At 38.6% G+C, this 21057-nt stretch overlaps 3 protein-coding genes across 9 annotated transcripts in view; 1 reads left to right on the forward strand and 2 right to left on the reverse strand.

Annotated features, from left to right (window-relative positions):
* Positions 1–2781: 2781 nt before the first annotated feature.
* rsl24d1 (ribosomal L24 domain containing 1) lies at positions 2782–7295 on the forward strand. Its single transcript, XM_053641532.1, has 6 exons — positions 2782–2938; positions 4369–4482; positions 4621–4693; positions 5536–5599; positions 5788–5873; positions 6690–7295. Exons 1-6 carry the CDS (start codon positions 2858–2860, stop codon positions 6755–6757), a joined length of 486 nt encoding a protein of 161 aa, XP_053497507.1. The 5' UTR covers positions 2782–2857; the 3' UTR covers positions 6758–7295.
* Positions 7296–7871: 576 nt separating this feature from the next.
* Positions 7872–12020, reverse strand: plex9.1 (PML-like exon 9.1). Its single transcript, XM_053641531.1, has 3 exons — positions 11755–12020; positions 11551–11610; positions 7872–9535 (listed from the first exon to the last, which is right to left on the reverse strand). The coding sequence occupies exons 1-3, from the start codon at positions 11816–11818 to the stop codon at positions 9018–9020; spliced, it is 642 nt and encodes a 213-aa protein (XP_053497506.1). The 5' UTR covers positions 11819–12020; the 3' UTR covers positions 7872–9017.
* A 145-nt stretch (positions 12021–12165) lies between these two features.
* The window catches only part of myo9ab (myosin IXAb), a 106883-nt gene continuing 97991 nt past the window's right edge, over positions 12166–21057 (reverse strand). For 6 of the 7 annotated variants that reach the window (XM_053641523.1, XM_053641521.1, XM_053641526.1 and 3 more), the window contains 6 exons: positions 20879–20984; positions 20223–20354; positions 20021–20144; positions 18286–18494; positions 18044–18183; positions 12166–14714 (listed from right to left, as the gene is read on the reverse strand). In XM_053641523.1, the coding sequence (XP_053497498.1) occupies positions 14302–14714; positions 18044–18183; positions 18286–18494; positions 20021–20144; positions 20223–20354; positions 20879–20984 (1124 nt within the window). In that variant the 3' untranslated portion in view covers positions 12166–14301. Of the gene's footprint in view, positions 14715–16894; positions 17492–18043; positions 18184–18285; positions 18495–20020; positions 20145–20222; positions 20355–20878; positions 20985–21057 lie in introns of those variants that run through there. The other variant, XM_053641527.1, reaches the window with a different exon arrangement.

Below are 21057 nucleotides of genomic sequence, written 5' to 3' on the forward strand. Positions count from 1 at the left end.
TAAACACTCCTACTCGTGATGTCAGCTTTGTACTGTTCACTGTACAGCAGCTTCATGAGGAGCCACCTGAGAAGCTTTTCCAACAGTCTCTAGAACATTTCAGCACTTGTTGGCTGCTTCATTTCTAAAAACTACTAAATGAAATACAGACAAATTTCAACCATACATTTTTTTTTTTTAAGAAATATAAATAAATATCGAGGTGTCAGGGGTGTCCAAACTTTTGACTTGTACTGTCTGTATGTTTATGAGTGTGATAAATTCAGTATATGCAGTATCATGCTTATACTTGGTAACATTTGATTTCATAGGCTGCTACGATGTTTAATCAAACAGTTTTGGAGACGACCCTTTTGAGTGAGGTGCAACAAAATCACTTTTCTACATGTTTAATAGACAAATAATCTATACCAAAGAATGTTATGGTCACCCTAGTATACCGAGTAGTGCTTAATATACTTATTAAAAATGCATCTTGTTTTGACTACTGCAACATATCTGTTAGAAAGTCCATTTCAGACAAAACTGTGCTATATTCAGCACGCCATGCTAAAAATGGAGATCTCTCTGAATGTGATTATAATACTGAATGGATTGACTCAACAGGAAACACAAGGGGTTGTTGACTGTCCTGCTTTATTTGGATTAGTATTTTATCTGTTCTTATTTAGACTTTTGTACATTATTTGTATGGGCCAGTCCTGACAAACCTACAGATCGACAAGGAAACACTATCGGCCCTTCATTCAATAACGATATTCTTTCTTCTGATGTGTTATATCCATAAATGTTGAATGAAATTGTTTTTTTTGTTTTTTTTTTAAAACTTTGTTATAGATTAAAAAAAGAGTATAATTTCTTTACTTTGAACAGTTGTGTTCCGGTAATCTGTCACCGGGTTTTAAATGCAGTGTTTTGTCTTTATAGAAATACTGTAACTATCCCCGTGTTTTTGTGTTTGATTTCCCCAAAGTGTTACCAGCACTCATTAACAAACAATATTGAAGTGATATGCTGCTTTAACATTTTTATACACGCCAAAGGTGGTCAGAACAATGCAGTTTAATAAATCTATTTCTGAAACATGGTTGTGGATGTCTTCTGTATTTTGCTGTCGGTTTTGATCGATAGTTAAAATCTTATTAGTGAAATATGATCTGTCTATAGAGAGATAGGTAGTATTTTTAAATGCTGGAACAAGGTTTTTTGAAGGAAATATTACTTCAGTAACTGCAGATCAGGGGTGTCCAAGCTTATCTGGAAAGAGTGCAGGTTTTCATTCCAACCAAGCAGAAACCACACCTGAGTCTGCTGAAAGCCAAGCTCGACTCATTAAACAGGTGGAATTAGGTGTGGCTCCTGCTTGATTGGAATGAAAACCTGCACCCACATCGGCCCTTTGTGGGTCGGATTGGACACCCCTGCTGTAGATGAACACTGTTAAGACACTAAAACAGCTACTCTTGGAGGGGGAAAAAAAAGGTATTGCTGAGCTTTGAAGCATGTGTGAAGACGATACCCAACAGAATGGCCGAAGTTGGGTCAGTGTTGGCAAGGTAAAGGTGGCTGAAAGGTTGCCAGATGTTGGCAGCCCATGGAATGACTGACTTTGGCCCAGTGTCAGTTTGCCACCTGGGTAGGATACATTCATCTGTCACCATACAGTTAAAGCACACAGTTAATTTAATCTTACAGACATGGTCACTTCAACGAGCTAGAAAAGCAACAACATACAGTATATGCAAATAACAGCATAAACTCTATCAGCATACAGGAAGTCATCTCTACCCACACATATTATTTAAAGTTCATATCTATGCTACAATAAAAATGTAATTCTCTTCTTTATTTGGGACATACCACCAACAGAGTACCTTTTTTTTGTCCCGCCATAAATGTTCCAAGAATACATGCACAGAATATAAAAAAATAATAGTTGTATAAAATTGTTCTATTACAAAGTCCAAATAAATAGATGCTTTTAAAATATTTCTAACAGAATGGCGAAGAGGAAAGAAGTTCAACATCTCAACTCTGTTTCTAACATTATAACCAAAAAACATGTTGATTTAAAGAACTTATTTATTTATTTGTTGTACAAATGTGTTTGCCATGACGTTATAAGCGACAGATGGTTCCAAAGTTAGCATCCTTTACTGAATAATGGCTAATATTACCAAGGATCTTCAACCCTATTACTAGCAACCCTGTAACAAACAAGTTGATTTTTGAAGACTTTGATGGGTCAGTGATACTCTGATGATGAAATGTCCCATTTGACATGGTGTACATCTACATGGCTTACATAGATTTGATCTATCTATCTATCTATATGTCTATCTATTTGTTTATCTATCTATCTATCCATCTGTCTGTCTGTCTATCTATATGTCTATCTATCTATGTTTATCTATCTATCTATCTATCTATCTATCTGTCTATCGGCACAAATGTTACAGGTGTGTAATCTAAAACATTTTTCTGCACATGCTCATATTATTTCGACCACTAGGGGCCGCTAGTGTGCATTTACAGCCTGAACAATTTATCAGCACGATTAACTTGAAAGCTTCAGCGCTTCACAGAGCTTCATCTCTCCATCATTACTCCTTTTATTTTATAAAAAAATTTTCACTACTATTTTATTATGTTATTAATGTCGTTTTAAAACCTCCAGAGACGGAATGAAGCTGAGTGGCTGAAGCTGTGATTCCACTCCTGCATTACAGAGGGCGACAAAGTTCTAAAAAAAAAAAAAAATCTAAACAACGGAAATGACGCCAGCCCCCTTCCTTTTCAGTGTCCATGTCGAAACCATAAACACATGGGCGATTAACAGAATAATTATTTAGTCACAATGCGTATTGAGAAGTGTTATTTTTGCTCCGCACCGGTCTACCCCGGACACGGGATGATGTTTGTTCGCAATGACTGCAAGGTAATCGTTTCTTTACTACATCTGGCTGTGAAACATGGAGGAAGAGATAAAGGGGCCATTTTCCCGTCGAGGGAGAGAAGCTTTAACACACGCAGGAGCCTCGTGATGTATATTATATCAGATGAACAGTAACTAATGGTGTCCCAACAAGCTGTTTTGTGTAATGGTCAGTGTGCTAGGGCTATTCTGCTCTATAGGTAGTTATTTACCTGGCTGTCGGATTATCTCATGTAGTGGGAGATCTTTCACGGTGATGTGACGTCACCACGAGCTGGCTTAAGAGCCTATACTGTAGAAATAATAAATTACACCTGCCTGTATATCATGTAGTCATTTCATCTGGTATTGTGGTTATTTAAGGCTTTTTCCATAGACATGACATAAAGGTGGGGAAGCAACATTCATGTCTTCATTCAGGTTCACTTCTCTTATATCATCACATTCAGGGAAAGTTTTAATATTTTTTTTATTTTTCACATACATAGTTATATACAGTATATAACCGGCAGTGAAATGAAAACCTGGCCTACTCGTCCTTAGACTGTGCATTTCAGTGACTCGTTTAAAAATAAGAAATAATTGTATGGGAATGTGCAAAAGAAAAGGAAAACCCCCCCCAGGGATGTACAGAATATGCGAGTACGTTATGTGTAGTTACAATACAAAGTGCAAATGTATCAAAGAATGTTTTTTTTTTTTTAACATGAAGAATACAGGACAGTTAGGTTATTAGGTGATATCTGTCAAAGAAATAAATATTAAATAGCATTGTCTCAGTCAAACACTACCAACTGCTTTTTTATTGGTCCAAATTTTAGTTGCTAGGCAGATTTTACATCACATGACCAATCATCACAGACTCTGAAGTTGTGTAGGATTGCATTTTCATTTTCAGAGTTGATTAGCCTACAAGCAAAATTCACAAAACGACAGTAAAAAGAGTTGGGTTTTTTGTTTTGATAATTATTTGGCTTGCAGTTCTTGGAGTTTTATTTAATATTAAAGGCATAAGATGCACCTCACATTGTCTTGTTCTTGTCCTTGTACAAGAACCTCAGGTTCCACACCGTACGATACGATATTTGATCTGATTTCTATTCTTTAGTCAAGGATTGAATATTTCACGATGCCCCTGAATCTGCTACGATATGATTTAGTAGCTTCTGATCTATATGTGACCGGCTTTATTAATAATCTAGACTAGGCCTAGAGTTAATTCACAAATACTGATGTAGAGAAGGAGTGGTTTAAGTGTCAGTGTTACTGGAAAATCACCTTGCTAGTCTATTCAATTATTTACACATTTAAAAATATTTAAAAAAAAATTTGACACACCAATTGTCTGTTGTTCTTCAGTAGCATTACACCCCTCGTCCTTCTGTACTGCCGTATACACAGCACTCCAACATGGGATTTTGTTTCTCTTGCAGGTGTTTAAATTTTGCAGATCAAAATGTCACAAGAACTTCAAGAAGAAGCGCAATCCAAGAAAGACCAGGTGGACGAAAGCGTTCAGAAAAGCTGCTGGCAAAGAGCTGACAGTGGTATGTTGTTTGTTTTAGACAGTCTCAGAGGCATGGTCCCCCAAAAACAGCACACGCTCATTACCTGCCTTGTTTAGCACTTAAAAAAATGAGAAATGAAGGTCATCCTCGTCATGTAGTGTGTTTGTGTGTTTACAGGATAACTCACTGGAGTTTGAAAAGCGCCGAAATATTCCTCTTAAATACCAGAGGGAGTTATGGAACAAGACAGGTAATCATTAATGTTTATTCCACAGCGCTGTTGAATTCTCAAATCTGATTGGTCAGAAGGTGTTGATTTAAAGTTCTATAACAGCAGTGCTGGCTGTAATTCAAATCCCAGGTTTATATTAAAGCGCTCAGTCTAAAACATCGTTTCTGTATTAACAGCTTATACAGGGACTCGTCCAGCGGACGCTCTACGTAATCTAAGACGAATAATTAACAGGTTTTTTGTTATGTAACGAAAGAAAACGTATGATTGTTCATACGGTGCCGTTTTCTGTGAGGAGATGTGTATTTAACATTTAATGCTGGAGTCTCCCGTGTCCTTGCTCTGTAAAGCTGTAGGTTTTCTGCCATGAGAGTCTTCAGTACTTTGATTTTTGCGATTTCTTGGTAACAAGAAAGACAAGCTGCATTTATAATCTTTTTGTTTGTTTACCGCTGTTAGAATTTAAAAGATAACATAAACTAACACCGATGTTCCTCAACATTAAATGTAGCTGTTAACATATACAGTATACTATACTATAAATACGTGTCACTCTATAATATATATATATATATATATATATATATATATATATATATATATATATATATATATATATATATATATATATATATATATATATATATATTAAATTGCTGTGGTGGTGGAGGAATAAAGCACTTCAGGACATTATTATACGCTGTTATTGGAAAAGAACAGTATCACACCGTCCTGCTGTTTTGTTATTTTCCTAGAACGGCACACCCCGTCCGTTTTATTCCTGACGGATCAAGTACAGTTGTTTGTGTTCTCTAACAAAGACGCATTTTTGAGTAATTGCTTTGTTTTTCCGTTTCCAGTGGAGGCCATGAAGAAGGTAGAGAGCATCAAACAGAAGCGACAGGCTCGCTTTATCATGAACAGGTGAGACTGTTCTGTCTGTGTATGTGTCTGGCTTTTAAAACCTTAATGATTATCACAACGTGGTATTAGAAAATAGGATGCATGGCCAGTGAGAGGTGCTTTATTTCATAGAGGGCAGAAATGTCCAAAATCTATGTTTTTGAAACAAGTTTGTAATTTTTTTTTTATTTATTCCCCCCCCACCCAAGATTGAAGAAGGGCAAAGAGCTGGAGAAGGCAGAAGCCATCAACGAAGTCAAGAAAAATATCCACCTCATCAGAGCATCGCATGCAGGTGAGTGACGTGTGATGTCAGTTTACACGTGCGTTCGGGCAAAAAATACGTGTATACACACTCTCTTAAATATAAAACAGGTTTCCTGTGGACATGGATAAAGATAAGCTCTGTGTACAGTAAATGTGATCCAACATTATTGCCATGGCTGATTTAAACCTTTATGTAGAGACATGAAGCACGTCTCTAGGTGATGAAACGCGTAGTTGATGAATTACTTGCGAGACCGTCGATTATTAGAGAATCGTGCTCATAAATGTACGTACGGCTTGCAGAATCTGCAAAATGTTAATACTTTTTTTTTTTTAACTGTAAAAGGAAATGCTGTTATTCTTTAGAATAACTAATTAATACATTTTAGATTTCTGACAGAATTGTTAATCCATAAACATGTATTTGAGCCTGTAAAGATTAAACGTAATTACACACAGGACTGAAACAACAAAATTTCAAATCATGTTTGGTGCTTAAGTCTCATTTAAGTCTGGTTTTTCTTTATGACTAGTTATGGAGAAAGTACAATTAACTGCTTCTCTGAATAGTCTGGTGTTTGTTGGACTGTATGCTGTAGGCGGAGTCATTTAAAAAAAAAAAAAATCTTATGCAGGGTGGCTTTTTTTTTCTTTCCGTTTCTGTTTTTTTTTAAACATTTCTTATGGTGTCAGAACTAAAACAGTGTTTTTTCTTGTTAGATTATGGAAGTGCGCACACAGAACTGGTCGTTGTATGAACGAGTGTAATGTGCATGTTTTTAAAGCGCTACAGCGGCCTACTGTGATGTGAACATGTGTATTCACTCCCTTTCTCCTTATGTAGGACAAGCCAAAAAGCTGGAGGAGAAGATGGTGCAGAAACTGGCAGAAGACGTGCAAATGGCTGATTAAATTTGTCCCGGCTTGTGTTTCGGTCGAACGGGACACTCAAAAAAAACAAACACCTTTTTTGTTTGTAAGCTGTAGGCCTTAAAAGTGACCCCCTGAAGAGAGATTCCTCCTAACCTGTAACTGTCAATAACTGCACTTCAGCTCTCAAAGCCCCTTCGATGTGACGTTCGTGGAAATCCGGATAAGCTGAAAGACGTTTATTCTATTTGTTGACCGATTTAGGTTTGAATTTTTGCCCAAGTTTAGACTGAGATGGCTGCCGGTGAATGGAATTGAATTTTATGGCATGCTGAAAGGCAGTGATAACACCAAGTTACTGCCAGCTACATTAACAGTTTCGTTGAATTATCTCTGAAAATCACCTTACTGCTTCTTGTTCTATTTAACATCGTGACGATTAAATCTTCTTTTTTTTTGTTTGTTTTTTTTTTCCCCCCAAACGAGTAATGACATTTAAACAGTATGACATTTGTAATAAAATACCATACCAAGAAGTTTGGTAGCTCCGTGCATTTTCATTAAACATTTTAAACATCAATCAACGTCAGTGCTGCCTTTCAATCATAAAATCCTTATTTTAGAGCTGAGTCCAGTCTGCTACTGGAATAATGACCACCGTGGAGGTTTGTGGTTTTGACTTCTTGTGGTCTTCCTTGTTAACATTTCAGTTATTTACCAGAAGTTATTTTTTTAGGAATTTGCCAAACCTGCTGCTTATCATGAAAGTGAGAAAAGCTAGAACTATTGTCACAGCTTTGTGTCACGGGAATTGAAATCGGAATGTGACGCTTCAAGTTCAGCGTCACACGAGCTTCATTTCAGGTGAAAGGAATTTAGATCAACAGGAAGTAAACCTGCATGACATTGTAATCTAGACTAAAAACAGTTCTAATCTCTTGTACAGGTATTTGGTACTCACAAATTAGACAGTTGTAATGATCATGTGATGAAAAAGTTGAAGATGACCTCATTTCTCTTCACTGAACGAGCAGTGATTTTGACAGAAGTTAGTTGATGCTAGCTCTTTTGACCTCTGTTTCACCTTTTCCTAATTTCACACGGAAAGAGGGAGGAGCTTGGTGGACAGGTAACAGGATGGACGGCTACACAAACATCATTTCTCCACAGACTTGAGCTTTGACTCAGCAAGTATTTTATTCCCAGCTGCTGGAAGGTGAAGAGAACTTTTATACATGTTACAAAAATGTCGTTCAAATTCTTGTAAAAGGAATCCGTTCCTTAAGACTGTTTTAAAAAAATTAAATGGAACATTAAAAAAATTCAAATGCATTATTGAGTGATTTGTTAAAAATATCTTTAGTGGTAAAATATTTTCCTCACTTATTTATATAACATTTTTATATAAATGTGCCACTTGTTGGTGGAAACAATTTCAAAACCATCATACAGCAGAATACATGCAGCTGTAAATATGACTTTAGGTGTTATTAATAGCTCTCAAACTAAAATCTTAGGTGAGTGGGGTCAGTTTATTTAATATTTATCATATTTTTGTAAATCTTATAATTTTTAAAAAATGCAAGTATCCCACACTTCAGAACAAAAGGTCCATGGGGTGGTGCACACCTGATCCAACGTCTCCTACTTGGGTGTAAGTCGAGCCAAGAGTCCAAGGGGTGGAGACAACTGAGTGTGTCATGACTCGGGTCTACGAAGTTTTTCGGTAAGGTAACCGTTTCTCAGCTACGTGGACTCTCTTTTGAGTTTTGCTAAATATATTTAAAAATTAAACTATCTTGAAATCTGATAACTGTCCATATGGTTAACTAACCAGCTCAGCATTGTTAGTTATCATCAAACTACAGTGGTGCTTGAAAGTTTGTGAACCCTTTAGAATTTCCACCAAGCCGACGTGCAGGACTGATCAACAGTTACCGGAAACGTTTTGCTTCAGTTATTGCTGCGCAAGGGGGTCACACCAGATACTGAACGCAAAGGTTCACATACATGTCATATTGAATAATTTTCCTTAAAGTATGATATTTTCATCTCATTTGAAAATTCCTAGGAGTTCACAAACTTTCAAGCACCACTGTAGATAGTGATTAAAACTAGCCTGTTTTGCATAGAAGATGAACCCATCATTCAAAATGTTCTCCAGATGAAGAAAATGACTTTCATGCAACAAAATTTTGACTTTTGTCATCACTATAAGCGTATTCCTGATTGAAGCAATTGCGAGTAATACAACTGGTCCCTTTTATAACTGACCCCAAACTCCCCTGACTTATTTGAGCTATTAGATAAACTTGTGCTCATTTACCAGGTCTGTGCTTGGCCTCCAGACTCTAAAGAGCTCCTGTAGAGCTCGCACATCCTCTGTAGCGTCATGAGCTCTGTAGGATTTTTGGAGGAAATGCTGGACCAGGAAGGGCTGAGAATACTTCTGGAGCATAAACATCTGCTTACTGAGCAGCAATGTATCCAGGTAAGCTGACACCACATCCTGAAACTCCTTCAGCAGATTAAACTCGGTCATGATTCGCAGCAGAATTGGACAGTCAAACCGTTTACAGTTGTGGCCCACCAGAACTGGTCTGCTGAAGGTTTTAAGGAAGGAGATGAACAAATTAAGAGCCTCTCTTAATGGGACCGTTTGCACTTGCTGTCCATCTAGAAGCAGTTTCCTGCTGCGTATGGTCAGGCCTGTAACTCTGGAGGCACCGTAGTCTATAGGGCAGCGAGGTAAAATGTAGACATTAAAGATCCTCTCTCCACTGATGGCTGACAGCTGAACTATATCACATTCAGAGGTGTCTGGAAAGAGATTTAAGGTTCAGAATCATTCATATTTAATACACATTTACATTGAATCATTTTGCAGATTTTTTTTTAATGCACATGGACTCATGAGTGAATGAATACAATCTACATATGTAGCAGCCGAAGGTTGGTCTACCACTGCCCTGAATAAAGCTGAAACATTATATCTCTTGTCTTACGGTATGTTGGGTATTTATTATTATTATTATTTTTATATAAATTGAAGCCACAAGTTAAACTGCTTGACCTACTGCTTGTAGCTTTAGGTTCAGATCCCAAATACACAAGCCACAGGGGACATTTGCAAGTAAAATCTCCCTGAGCTGATGGAAAAAACCTTGAGAGGAACCAGACTCAAAAGGGAACACATCCTCATCTGGATGATGCTGGATAGTGTGATTATAAACCATTACTCTTTTACACCTGTATACTATAAAGTGAAACAGTATTAAGTGTGTTAAACGTATGACCCATACGTGCTTATTACATCCCATTCCAGATTTAGTCCCCCTTTGCTGTTATAATAACCTCCACTCTTCTGGGAAGGCTTTCCACTAAATTTTGGAGTGTGACTGTAAGAATTTGCCCATCCAACCACAAGAGCATTAGTGAGATTGTGTGAGGAGGTCTGGGGTGCAGTCGGTGTTCCAGTTCATCCCAACAGTGTTCAGTCGGGTTGAGGTCAGGGGCTCTGTGCAGGACACTCGAGTTCTTCCACTCCAACCTTGCTTTTAAGGACCTCGAGTTGTGCACAAAATTTTTATCCCTTTTGATCCCTTCGATCCCTCAGCAGCACATACTCACATGAATGTCTCTGAAACACTACCAGAATTCCACTTATACTTAATATGACATGTTGTCACTGTGTAATCTGGTGATTAGTGTTATCAGTGTGTAAGGTTATTCAGTGAACTCAAACTCAGCACAAATAAACTACTCTCATGTGACTGCTTATGCAACTTGCCCACAGCTCTGTCACACTGCAGTGCTCTGCTCACATGAGCTCCATTTAAAGTCATGACTCCCGATGTGTCTACTGCTGCTTCACTATTTCTTGCCTGGCAAGTAAATCTACGAAATAAAACAATGCACGCATAATGACGACCCTGCTGAAACAAAAAAAAAAAACCCAATAAGATTCTTAATGGTATCCACTAGACATAACATGCCACCAAAAGAAGGCAACAAATTACTAGTAGAGACCCACAGGGACCATTACAGTTTCCATTAAAACCAATACAATTCTCATGATAACCATTACAAAATCTCTGAGGGTTTCTATTGTTTTTTTTTGTTTTTTTTGGCTGGGAAATATCATACTAAACATCATACCGTTTCCACCACAGTTGAGTAAAAAAAATATATGATTCTCAACGTCATAATAAGGAGAAACGTTCCATAATCTCATCAGTACTGAAATTACCATGGGTTTAATGTAGTAACTATGGTATTGATATAACTATGGTTTATAACTACTATAGTTATATGGTTTATATACACACACACACATATATATATATATATATATATACATACACACACACACATATATAGACACACACACACACACACACACACACACATATATACACATATATATATATATATATATATATATATATATATATATATATATACATATATACATATATATATATACACACACACACAAACCCACCCCTCCCCCAGTAAATCCAGTATCTGAAAGCCTAGTGTGGAGTATTAGGGGTTAAACACTGGAGTAAACAGAGATGTGTAACTGCTGCGTCATCAAATGTCACGTGAATAGAAATAGGTAATCCAGGACGTACAAACACACACACACACAGCACAAGCACACAAGTTGTATTCAAGTGTTATGTCGTTATTTCGACTTAATGACTTGTTATTTCACGTCGAAATATCCACACAGCACTTCCGTACAAAACTCCTCACAGGATCAAGAAATCATCACACACAACAATGAAAAACAATCGGAACTCTGCGTTTATACTCCTCCTCAGACTTACTCAGGCCTGTAGTTTCCAGATCAAAAAACACCAGCGTCTCTTCCCCGCCATGAGTGACACCTGTAAACATGATTCATTACTGTTTCCTCTGCATTCTCCTTTCAACTTCCAGAACAGCAAACTTCTACCGGACTTCATACAGACCGACACCTACTTAACGACATGTTCATTTCACCACAGCACATACAAAGAGTGTTACTGTACCAGGGGAGTGCCTGGAGAAGAGCCGCTGGAACACACTGAACGGGTGAAACCACAGAAAACACATGATCAACACGCAGAACAGCTCAGTGCACAAGAGAGTCGGTGTCTGATCATTCCCATCTGCTTCTGAGATGACAAACCTGACAGCAATCTGACTACATTCAGAGAGCTAGAGCAGATCAGTGGACCCCGCCCTGAATACAAGCCTGAACACGCACTGAGAGAGAGAGAGAGAGAGAGAGAGAGAGAGAGAGAGAGAGAGTGGGAGGGAGAGAGAGATTGAAAGAGAAAGGAAGAGATAGATTGACACAGAGTGGCAGAGAGAGGAAGCGAGAGAAAGATTGAAAGAGAGAGGAAGAGAGATTGACCTAGAGATAGAAAGATGAAGAGAGAGAGCCAGAGACTGACAGAGAGAGGAAGAGAGAGAGCCAGAGACTGACAGAGAGAGAGCCAGAGACGGACAGAGAGAGAGAGAGAGGAAGAGAGAGAGCCAGAGACTGACAGAGAGAGAGAGAGAGAGAGCATGCTTCTCTCCAGATTTCAGTTTCAGTCAGAAGCATGGCTGTTTTCTAATCTCAAAATCCATTCATTTCATTTACAAAGATGTTTTTATTTTTCCTTTTATGAGACAATGTGTTCATCAACTTTTTTTTTTTTTTTTTTTTTTTTTAATAAGTGGGTGTTCATTATATTCTTTTTACATCCATAAACAGATTTGTCCATTAAGGAAATAATACACAAATTGCACAATCGGCAATAATAATAATAATAATAATAATAATAATAATAACGTTTGGAAAAATAATTAATGCACACACCGATTTCTTCAAACGCAGAGTCACAAACAGGATAATATATCCATTTAAAACAAACAGTGTTGTTCCTGACCTACACTCCACATGGATTTGAAATACAGAAATGCAAAAAAAAAAACAAAAAAAAACAAAAGAATAGAAAAAGAGAGTGAAGCGTGCTTTCCAGTGGTCAGTACATTCACTTACAACGAACATGCCATTTTCTCTTGATCCTTTGCCCAGATCTGTAAAGTTAAGTTGGAAATGAAACGTATCGATGTTATGTCCAGATTTCAGACAAAGGCCAAACAGACACACAAGATCATATGGCAAGACTACAACTCTAATCCTTCAAAAACTGCTTGCAACGGAAGGAAAGAAAAGTTTGGATAAAAGACATAGCTGCATACTGCTTGACCGATTCCACCCTAGTGAAGTTTATACAGGCATCACACAGATTATAGGAGTTAACTGTAACCAGACATATTCAAGAGTAAACGATTTCAGCGGAACCCTTTTCTGGGTGACGATGCTAATATTCATTAAATACACTAGAGTATATACTGTGAAGTGACTGATCAAGTGTGCTTCTATACGAGTACTTGATCATTCCGGTTAAATGGCTTTGTGGCTTAATGTTCTGTTTACTAGTGTAAACATTCAGCAGTATGAGGCTCAGATGTGTAGGACAATTATGAGTGGATTGTACTTACAACTCTCTAACCATACTGCCGGGGAAAATAGTTCCCTTTTTATAAAGAGGACACAGTACAGACACAAGCAAAGGCTGCAGAAGGCATGGGAAAAAAAAAAAATAATAATAAAAAAAAATGGCTCTCAGGACAAAAGTAATGTATACAAGGATACAGAAAAGAAGGCGCATTGAAAGAATATATTAGAAATCATATTTAAAGCAAAAACATAAGATAAGTGAGATAAAGTAGAAATATTTCAAGTCTTGACTTGGTCACAACGAATGCAGATTAAACACAAAGAGGAAACAGAGAAGACGACGTGTTATCTGGTCGTATTCCAACGCAATATGGCTATGAATGGAAATAGCTACATCATGGCTGTTCTGATCATCTGTCATTTTGTCCTCTCTAGTGATACATATCTTAAAATTTTATTTTTTTTTAAAGTGACTCAAACGCAAAACCTAGCAAACAAGCTTACGAGACACATTTGTCACAAACGTATGTAAAAAAAAAAAAAACCCACACACACACACACACACACATCATTGCAAAAAATTCAAGACAAGTAAACACTTTTCACGTGGACCATCCAGCAGCGCTGCATTGTTTTATGTACAATGATTCTTTACCGTTGGAGTGATACAATAATATTATCTTACATATTTAATACATTATCAATGTCTGACGTACTGACATCTCGATATGGTGGGGGGGGGGGAGGGGGTAATGTTAGCAAAGCACTGTGCAGTCTGTTGAAGCCGGATGACTTCGTATTGGCTCAGTTTTGTAAACATGAGGATGGACAGGTAAAAGTGAAGCGGTGAGAATAGGACCAGTCCAGCAGGTCCACTCTACAGCAGGGTGCATCATGTGCATGTCAGGGTTTAGCTTTGGCAGGTTCACTTTCAGCATACCTCTTCTTTCTTATCCCTCCATATTCTATACCTCTCAAGCTATAATCTACTGTCTATTAGTAAGCAGCCTGTATTTTCAGAGGTCTCGGCTCTGCTCTGAGGAAAGTAGATATCTGACATTAACGGATCTCACCCTCGTCTTTACACCATAAACTCTTTACTGCCATATAGCACCAGAGGCTGCACGGGGCTGAAATCAGTGTCTCTCCTCCTCCCTCCTCCTTCTCCAGGCTCTCTGGATTTGGGTGGGCAGCTCCGGTTGCCTCTGCTCCTGGGCCGTGTTTTCTCTGAGCTGGAAGAGCAACGGGTGGTTAACGTGTCTATGTCTGATTCCTCCTGCTCAGGATAGAGGTGCTGCGCGCGTTCTGAGGAGGAGGGGGAAGAGAAGAGAGGGCCAGAGGAGGACGAGCGGAAACGGTAGTGAGGAGTGGATGAGCTGGAGGAGAGAGAAGCGACGGCCGAGTCTACCGAATCCAGAGATTCAGGCTGGCGGCGTAAAGCCCGTCTGCTTTTGGACTCGGACTTACGGGAGCGAACGCTGGAGCAGCTTTTCTCTGAAAAGGAAATGTAGAAGGCAGTTTCGTGTAAGAGCAAGTATCAGGCCAATACACAGAAAACAGCACAGCCACTTAGTTACATATCAGTTACTACGGAGTGATGGATAGGTGATAACTATGGAGAATTTTTTTCACGTGATCTTATTTAAAATTCTTAAACTTTGTGGAGTAGTTTTCCATGCATATATAACCCTTGTGCTTAATCTGGAAGTTTTTCCAAGTGACAGTGCTGCAATAATCGGCACATTAACGTTCTAGAAACTAGACCTTGCCCAAGGATTGTTCACTTTCAGTCTTAGTCATTTGTCTTAGTCTCCATCTGGGTCATGTTCTTACACTTGCAAACTATATACATTATCTGAATAAATACAGGTCACATGACTTGTACTAATATCTGAATTGGATTCCCACAAAAAATGAAAGTTTTTTTTCCAAGTTCAGAGTTTTTCAAGTTCTCTTTCAAACATTAGTATGGTTGGATAAATCAACCTTTCACACACAAGCCATAAAAGATTCTTGGTCATTGCCAAATATTTATACACACACACACACACACACACACTACCGGTAAAAAGTTTAGACACACTCGTTCTTTATTTTCCCCACATTGTAGAATAATAATATTAAAGTCATCAAAACTCTGCAGGAACACAAATGGAACTATGGGAATTATGTTGTGATAAAAAATCCAAAATAAATCAAAATAATTTAATATTTTATCATCTTCAAAGTAGACGCCCTTTTGTCTAGAATTTCCAGAGATGTATTCTTGGCGTTTTCTCACCCGATTTCTTGAGGAATCTCCCCTGAGATGCTTTTTAAACAGTATTAAAGGAGTTCACACCGACGCTGGACTCTTATCGGCTGCTTCTCTGAATATTTCGCTCCGAGTCGTCCGTTGAAAAATATTTGTTTGTAAATAAAATGATAGTTTTCTAATGAAAGAAATGAATATGTCGGCACGATTATATTTTTTGTCTACAACACCGATTTCAAACATTTAATCACACACCTTCAGATCAAAAGGTTTTTAAGATCATGAGAAACATTTCAGTCGAGTGTCCACAAACTTTTGACCGGCAGTGTATGTTTTACTTTAATGAATGTTTTTCACTAAACCTAAATGTTAACCTAAAAGCAGATTTTTGGTTTAGCTTGCACATTAAGGTGTGTTGTTTTCATTCTAAGTACCCAATGTGTCAAGGCAGGATTATTATCCTGTGCTTGAACATGCCTATTCTGATGGGAGTGGTGCCTTCCAGGATGTTCCCAAGCCGCAGAACACGAGGGCTTACTGAATGTTTTGAGTAGTATAAAAACTAAGTAAAATAATATGCCATGGCCTTCACACTCACCAGACCTGAACCCTTCTGAACATCTTCAAAACACCAATGGTGGCAATATCTTTTGGAAGTGTTTTCCGTCAGCACTGTACAGTTCCAGAGAATCTATGCAAAGGCACACCGAAGCTCTTCTGGTGGCTCATGGTGGCCCAAAACCTTACTAAGACACCCACCTGTATTTAATCTCTCTCCTGATTGGTTCGCTTTCACTTTCCTTCAAAAGAGGTAAATTCTGTGGCAGTTACTGTCCTCACAAATGCCACTATTTAGAGCGCTACGCTCCTTCTGCAGTACAGCTTCAATGGATGCTAAGAAATTTGAGAAATATGAGAAGGAATGGGTTCAAGGTTTGTTGGACAAGCATAAAGCCTTTACACACTTAATGTGTATCTTGCAGCCTTTTCAGAAGGTCATGTTTCACAGGACTTTCGGTTGCCTATAGATGATCAGTGGCAAAACTGGGACATGTTTTCCCCCCCATCTTCTCCAAAGGATGACCAAAGCCAAAATCTTTTTTTTTTGTTGTTGTTTGTTTGATTTAGGTACAAGCTGGATTTAGAAAAGCACAAAATGGGCTTATGAATGCTCAATTTTTTCAAACATGTCTTGATGATGTGTCATCGCGTCAACCTCGCGTTAATAATGTTTCTCATCTGTACTGTGCACCTACCTTCACGGTGAGTGACGTGCAAAACGCTGATAAGCAGCTTTTAGCCAGCCGTCGCCCCCTTATGAGCCAATTTACGAAGTGCACACATTGTTTACATCCGGCATATACGCCATTTGATTCCACCATGGGATGTTTCCCAGGATAAGATTTGACAATTCTTCCGCTAACAATAATAATAATATGTTTAATTTATATATCGCCTTTCCACAGCTCAAGGACGCTTTACAATAGCAATACAATATTACATAAACAATGAACAATCGTGGACAAACAAAACATGTGAAAAACAATGAACAATCAAACACAAAAAATAAAAAAACACATGTACAGGTAGTACAGTCACTAAGAGCAAAATGCATAGCAAGACATTAGGACTAACAACACTGAGAAAACAGATACGTTTTAAGTTGGTGTTTGAACTCAGAGATGGATGTGATGCTGTGAAGAGTCAGACGGAGTGAATTCCAGATCTTGGGTGCTACAACACTGAAAGACCTGTCACCCATGGTAGACAGACGCGATCTAGGGACAGAGAGGTGTCCGAGCCTAGAGGACCTGAGAGAGCGGCTCGGGTTGTAGGGGAGAAGCAGTTTACTAAGATAGCGAGGTGCCAAACAGTGATGTGATTTAAATTTAAGCAGGATTATTTTATCATTGAGAAATATGATCATATACCTCCTAAAAGCGCTTAAGCTCAGGTCACATCAGGGTTACTTATTACCCAACACTGCTTGAACTGAATTATCACCATTTCTCCTTTCCTAAGCATGAGGAAAAGAAGGGGGGGGGGGGGGGGGTCAAAGCAGATGACATCTGAGTGAGGGCAGGTCTACCATCAAGGCTGTAGACAGATGTAGTGTCTTTGGTGTTTCTGTGCTTACTAGTGGGATTTTTAAAATCTTTTATCAAGAATGAAGGCTAATGTCTGTAACGTTTTCATGTAGCACTAATTTGGATTCAGGACATTTGTGCAAAGCTATCCTTTCCTTGTGTGTGTGTGTGTGTGTGTGTGTGTGTCTGTGTGTGTGTGTGTGTGTGTGTGTGTGTGTCTGTGTGTGTGTGTGTGTTTAATTTAACTTCACTGCCATCTAGTGTCCACTGCTTGTACATACAACTATACAGGTAAGGCAAACAAGACTAGTTCCAAATAAACCATAAAAAAAATCAAATTAAAAACAGTTGTATTAGTGAACTGGAATTAAAGAGCAGTTATCTGAGTCATCCAATCGATAAATCATGAAAACAGCATTAGTCTACTTGATTGGATAAAACAGCATGCACAGTTTAGTTGTATAGCTGAACAGTTGAGTTACCCCAGGCCTCTGTTGCTCCTTCCTGTTCAGCTATTAGGTTCTCTGAGCTGTCTGCTGTTCCTATAGACGCCTCCGATTCTAGCAGCTCATCATCAGATGTGCGCGGCTCCAATGCCAACATTTCAAATGTAAGCTCCTCCCTAAAAAGTCACAAACAGAGAAATGTGAGTACAGTCTGACAGAGAGAGAGAGAGAGAGAGAGAGAGAGAGAGAGAGAGACAGAGAGAGAGATGGATACTGACTTCTCTTTCTGTAAGTTTTCTATTTGCTGAGAAAGCACTTTTTCTTCTTGCTGCATCGCTGCCTGTTGCTGTTCGCTCATTCCTGACTCCGCCCTATCTTCATTTGGTACATTTGGTACATTTGGTACACCTTCAGTGACCACAGGTGACAGCGGACTTGTGGGTGGAGAAGGCGTGATAGGACTGCTTTTAGAAAACCGACTTTTACCCTGATGGAATGAGAGAGAGGGGGAGAGAGCGAGAGGGAAAGAGGGGGAGAAGGCGAAAGAGAACAAGCAAATTAAGTGCATGTGGTCAACAGATCCTACAGTTAAAAATGGACAGTCTACAATGGAAGTACTATAATATATATATATATATATATATATATATATATATATATATATATATATATATATATATATATATAACCCTTGAAAAATGTTAAAATGTTTTGCAAATCAAAAAAGGAGTGGAAATACAGTTGGATTCATTGAAGTATTTAGGCAGTCAAGTAGCCTGAATAGAAACGTAACACCAACCCTTTTCAAACAAATACCTCTTCTTTTTTTGATGTATTCACTAATAAGGGTTACACGAGAGCTGAATCGTCTTGTGCTAATGTGCAGAAAGCACAACACCGAGCAAAGGCAACCCTACAGACAATCTTTACTTTTTGAATGCACAGGTCGCTATATTATGAAGCTGAAAAGCCAACGTGTGAAAAGCAATAAGCAAACAAATGAATGAACTAGTAACATCAGAGCAGCATGCACACTATCCTATAGAAAGTAGTACAAAGCTGGATTTGGTAAGTGCTTCCATTTTAGCAGTGAGCTGAGCACAACTTTGTTTAGTTTCAGGTTATACAGATTAAACCAAGATTAAGATTGTGATTTTAGCCCAATGAAAGAGTTATAGTATAAGAGGTATAATGTCCCAAACAAACATAGTCACTTAATTATGAGGACACTCATAATCATCGTCAAATTAGGAACAGATCAATAATTACATTTTACTGTTGTTTCTATCCGAATGGTATATGTAGCTGCAATACTCTAGGTAATCCATATAATATCAAACCAAGGTAATTGTCCACGGTAATTTTATTTCCATTTTATTTTTGTTCGATATTTATATATTATAGTTGTCATAACAACAGGTGCTGTTTCATTGACACGTTTTTGGAATTTCCAAACAGCAGAGGAACATTATGGATACAGCTATCTTGCTATCCCATGAATCCAGCGTTGTAATTAACCTTACAGCTGCAAGACAAACCATGTGGACAAGAACAATCAGCCTGCTCAGACACTGCCTACGGGACAAAAGAAGGCCAGTTTATTACATATCCATCCACTTCATTTAACAACCCTTTTCAAGCTACACATTTCCTACAGAGCGAACAGGTGACAAGACAACGAAGGACTGACAATGTTAGCGACAACGCTACACGGATGCCGATTACAAGGACTACACAGCGTTAAGAGATTACGGTGCTCAATCATACATACCGAGGTGGCAGTTCGGCTCATGCTCATAAACCTAACAGCGATTAGTACTGGTTTCTGAAGGAGGGGTAAGTGAGGGGAAGAGGGGAGAAAGGGGTTATTGGGATGGGAACGTCTCCAAACACATGCGGAAAAGATGATTTCTTGCCAAGTACCCATATATGGAGCTGTTTGTTAATCAAATATCAACACGAAAAGATGGATGATGTAAAGAACTGATTCCGGATCGTCATCAGTACTCATACCATTGACCTCCTGATGTGCGTGAGACGGATCTTGGCTTTGCTCTCAGCGAACTCCAGAGTGCTGATGTCCTTCAGTCTGGCTCTGTATTTATTCACCTGTTCACCGATGATCAGCTCCACACAGCTGAGGCACAAATCAACAACGTTATATATACAGACTTCGAATCGTACATAATAAATATGCGCAAGGTGGATGTCTTACGCAGTGGTCTTGCCGATGTCCTGTACACTCTGTAGAGGGTCAATGCTGTCAGGACACCGCAGGATACAGGGAGCAAACACAATGGCCAGAGCATTAGCGCTCATCCGGTTCGTCTCCTCCTGCAATGAGATCCTGAAAAACAGATATACATTAAGGGGAGAATCTTTTCGGTCTTATTAAAGTTCAAATTACCAATGGCACATGTATTGCCTGAGTCACTGAGATTCAGAATAATGCGTGCTAAATTAACTTGTACGTGCAACGTGATAACTCAAGCGCAGTTAGCGTAGGGTAGTAACGTTGTGGGTAATTTACAATCGATCGCTTTTTGTTCTCGACAGCTGTGGCAAATTCGGATCTCGAAGAGACCCCCAGGAAAAGCTGAAACTTATCATACTTCATGCAAAATAAACAAGTGCAGATATGAGAGCATGCTGAGTCATGATTCAACAGACTTTCTCATAATTTTCCACATAATTTCTGCATATTCATTAAAAAAGCAGAACAGACAACACATGGCCCTGTTAGTAAACCCGTTTAGGTGTTCTCTCAGGGTGTTACCGGGTCTTTTGCACATGCAAATCTATAGTAAAGCAAAATGTTACGAGTTAAAACCACATGCAGTCTTTGTAAATGAGGTACTTTCTTTGCCTCACCTGACTAGGTGGAAGATGAGTCTCTCCAGTGTGCTCAGGTAAGTCCTGCTGAGCTGATCGATCACTGTATACACACCTTTCACCAATTCTTTCTTGTCCTGCAAACCTGAACCAAGCAACATCGCAATAAGCTGCAGTAGAACTATCGAAGGAGCCATAAGTTCAATGGAAACAAGGTT

The sequence above is a fragment of the Ictalurus furcatus genome, chromosome 14 (assembly GCF_023375685.1).
Source record: "Ictalurus furcatus strain D&B chromosome 14, Billie_1.0, whole genome shotgun sequence".
NCBI lineage: Eukaryota > Metazoa > Chordata > Actinopteri > Siluriformes > Ictaluridae > Ictalurus > Ictalurus furcatus.

Excerpts from the sequence above, each read along its gene's own strand:
- rsl24d1 (XM_053641532.1), top strand. The coding sequence starts at position 2,858 with ATGCGTATTGAGAAGTGTTATTTTTGCTCCGCACCGGTCTACCCCGGA. Across the intron at positions 4,483-4,620 it reads CTGGCAAAGAGCTGACAGTG|GATAACTCACTGGAGTTTGA; the intron begins GTATGTTGTTTG and ends GTGTGTTTACAG. Across the intron at positions 5,600-5,787 it reads GCTCGCTTTATCATGAACAG|ATTGAAGAAGGGCAAAGAGC; the intron begins GTGAGACTGTTC and ends CCCCCACCCAAG.
- plex9.1 (XM_053641531.1), bottom strand. The coding sequence starts at position 11,818 with ATGTGTTTTCTGTGGTTTCACCCGTTCAGTGTGTTCCAGCGGCTCTTC. Across the intron at positions 11,611-11,754 it reads CTTCTCCAGGCACTCCCCTG|GTGTCACTCATGGCGGGGAA; the intron begins GTACAGTAACAC and ends TCATGTTTACAG. Across the intron at positions 9,536-11,550 it reads TCTGGAAACTACAGGCCTGA|ACACCTCTGAATGTGATATA; the intron begins GTAAGTCTGAGG and ends ATCTCTTTCCAG.